The 3338-nt window shown below is 26.6% G+C and overlaps 1 protein-coding gene across 1 annotated transcript; it reads left to right on the forward strand.

Moving 5' to 3' along the window:
• The first annotated feature begins 621 nt into the window (after nt 1-621).
• Nucleotides 622-2171, forward strand: LOC108576882 (charged multivesicular body protein 1b). The gene is made up of 4 exons (XM_017939948.1): nt 622-899; nt 1191-1511; nt 1670-1814; nt 1972-2171. The coding sequence occupies exons 1-4, from the start codon at nt 878-880 to the stop codon at nt 2084-2086; spliced, it is 603 nt and encodes a 200-aa protein (XP_017795437.1). The 5' UTR covers nt 622-877; the 3' UTR covers nt 2087-2171.
• Nucleotides 2172-3338: the final 1167 nt, after the last annotated feature.

A 3338-nucleotide genomic window follows, 5' to 3' on the forward strand; every position in this document is an offset into this window, starting at 1 on the left:
ATATTACACGCGATTTACTCTTAATTGGTAATATAAATTAACAGTTTAAGGGTATAAATATATAAAATAATAGAATTTGTCTTAATTGTCTTACACCATACTATTGTAAATTTAGTGCAAATACATGTGTATTTGAAGATAGCAGTGAAAATATACAGAATATACTGAAATTTATTTTACCAATTAAGTGTTAAATATTATCGAAATTAGTCAATTGAGTAAAACCAACAATATAATGTTAATACACACCATTTTTATCTAATATTTCGTAATATTAGAAATAAGGTATAAGATCTGCATTACCTGGACATTTAACGGATCTGCAATTATTGATGTGGAAAACAAAAAAAGAAATCGAATCTTTGCATGTTTCTATAAATTGGATTTAATTTTTTTTTATTTTCATCAGAAAAATTGAACAATATTTTCTCTATACTATATTAAAAAATATAAGAATGCAGTTTCATTACTGAATTATTCATTTTACGCGCGTATTCTACTGTTAGCAGCGGTTAGTTGACCGTTGCTACCATAGACTAGGTATAAAGATTTTCTCAATCGGTACAGTAGTATGTGTTTTACAAATATTTTCTACTTTTCTGTCTACGAAAATATGGGTATCATCACTGTCATCAACCAAAAGATTAATGATAAATCTGACTAATCTTTCCTTGAGTTTATTAAATAAATTATAATTAACCATAGTATAGTAATATCTGTTGATGTCAATTAAACTTAAAGTTGAATGACAAGCGAATGCATCTCACAGTGACATATCATCGCTTGGCAAACTTTTACCGATAAAAGCAGGTTAACTTTATCGTTTCAGTTATTTAATTTTTTTAATTTTATCACAACGGGGGCCGAGCAGTCAATCATGTCCGTCTCTCAGATGGAAAGTATCCTTTTTTAAGATATTTTATTTTACTTGTTTAAAATCTAAGCAATTTCAAATGTCATTTACTATTTTTTCTTAGACAGATAGTTTCTTATTAAAATTGTGTATAAGTGTAATAAAAGTGATAGTATTCAATTTCAAGTAAAGTTAAAACAAATTTTTAAAGGTCTGGTTCTAATATATCATTTTTATGATTATTAGATTTAACATATAAATATTGTTTCTAAAAAATTATATACACAGTGTGCTCTAAAAAGCAAAGAAGTAAATATTTTCCTAAAGAAGTATATAGAAAATTTGTTCAATCTTAAGTTTGCTGTAAAAGAGTTAGAGAGGAATTCCAAAAAATGTGAAAAAGAAGAAAAAGTAGAAAAAGCAAAAATAAAGAAGGCCATTCAAAAAGGCAATATGGAAGGTGCACGTATTCATGCAGAAAATGCAATTCGTCAACGTAATCAAGCACTTAATTATTTACGTATGAGTGCAAGAGTTGATGCTGTAGCCAGCAGGGTACAAACTGCTTTAACTACACGTAAAGTCACTCAGTCAATGGCTGGAGTAGTTAAAGCCATGGATGCAGCAATGAAATCAATGAATTTAGAAAAAATTTCAGGTAATAAAGAATATCAATTATCTATATTACCACTTTTTATCATAATGATGTATGGAATAATAGACTACTGTAATAAAAACCTAAGGAATAACAAACTACTTAATCTTAAATATATAATTATAAATAAATTTATTGAAATTAACACATTATAATCTCAGGTCTAATGGATAAATTTGAAAGCCAATTTGAAGATCTAGATGTACAAAGTTCATACATGGAAAATGCTATGTCTCAAACTACAACTACCAATGTTCCACAAAATGATGTTGATGGTTTATTACAACAGGTTGCAGATGAAGCTGGGTGAGTATTTCTCTTATAATTATTTTACATAATACACTGTGGCAATGATAGCATATTGCAACTGTATATTAAAATATCATATTAGCCAGTTTATTAGTCTTATGTAGAGCTAAAAAAATATCATTAATAACATTTTATTGTGTATAATCCTTTACAGTCTGGAATTGAATATGGAATTGCCATCTGGACAATTAGATAGCATAGGTTCTTCTACTGTCAGTCAAGAGCAAGATGAACTGACACAGCGGTTAGCAAGACTTCGTGAACAGTAATATAGATATAAATCTAGCTATAGTACAGGTACATGATGGGAGGGATATATGCTTATCTGCTATAATTAGCACTGACTTATTAAAAAGACAGGCATAAAAAGATTTTTTTCATCATCCAAAAAAATATATTTTTTTTATTTTTATTGATGCATTTCGAGTGCAATTGCTTAAAAACAACTTAAAAAATGAGATGAATAAGGTTTACTCTAAGTTTTACTTAAGTTGTTCAGTATGAATATATTAATTAAATATTGTTAGCTGTCTGTATAGACATTATAAACGTACATTGTTCAGTAAATGTATATATTTCGCATTATAAAATTAGTATTTTATTAAACGGCGGCAGTATAATTAAAGAAATTTTTGAAGTTTCCTTCAGCCCGTTTCTAACAGATTTCACGTGTGATTCATTTTTCTTTAAATATCGCCAAATTGAATGAAAATTACGTATTCTGAATTCGAAAAGATCTTAATTACAATAATGTACATTTACTGTAACATGTGTATAAATAATGAACGTGTTGATACGTTTCTGTAGATGCTTGCTTACAATATATACATGAATAAATTGTATTTTAATATATCTTAAACTTTTTTCTTACTTTTAAGAGTAAAGAATACTAAAATACCATTATAAGTAATTTTGCAAAATGCTGTAAACATAACATAACAAACACTAATAACTACAAGCTAAATGAGAACATAATTTTATATAAAGACAATTTATTAAAGAAATGCTTTATTACTGCAATAATATTTATGTTGTAAACACCATGGTGAAATAAGTCACATAACTTATATACTAAAGATAATTTGTAGTAAAGAATGCTTGTATTATATGTATATCACATGTCAAATACACAATATTATATACAATCTATTATATATTTGTTTTATAAAAATAAATTTATATAATGAATATTTTAATAGGTGTTACACTTTTACAGCGATTAATTGTAATTAAATAATGATATTGATTATATGTATTTATGTGGTAGCAGTATCTTCACCACTTTCTGAAATATATACACATTTCTCTATCCAAATTGTATCAAAAGGTTCAGCCTGTTTCAGAATTACAACTTTTTCCGCATGCAATTCTAAAAGTTTGAAACAAATAAATCTTGTATATATTTACATTTTAAACGAGAATATTCTAATTAAGTTTAACGATTTTAATAGTTAAAACGTACCTAAACAATACTGAAAAGCACATGCAGCATCAATTTTGTTATAATTCTCTGGTGAAATT

The sequence above is a fragment of the Habropoda laboriosa genome, unplaced genomic scaffold, assembly GCF_001263275.1.
Source record: "Habropoda laboriosa isolate 0110345459 unplaced genomic scaffold, ASM126327v1 scaffold54, whole genome shotgun sequence".
Classification (NCBI taxonomy): domain Eukaryota; kingdom Metazoa; phylum Arthropoda; class Insecta; order Hymenoptera; family Apidae; genus Habropoda; species Habropoda laboriosa.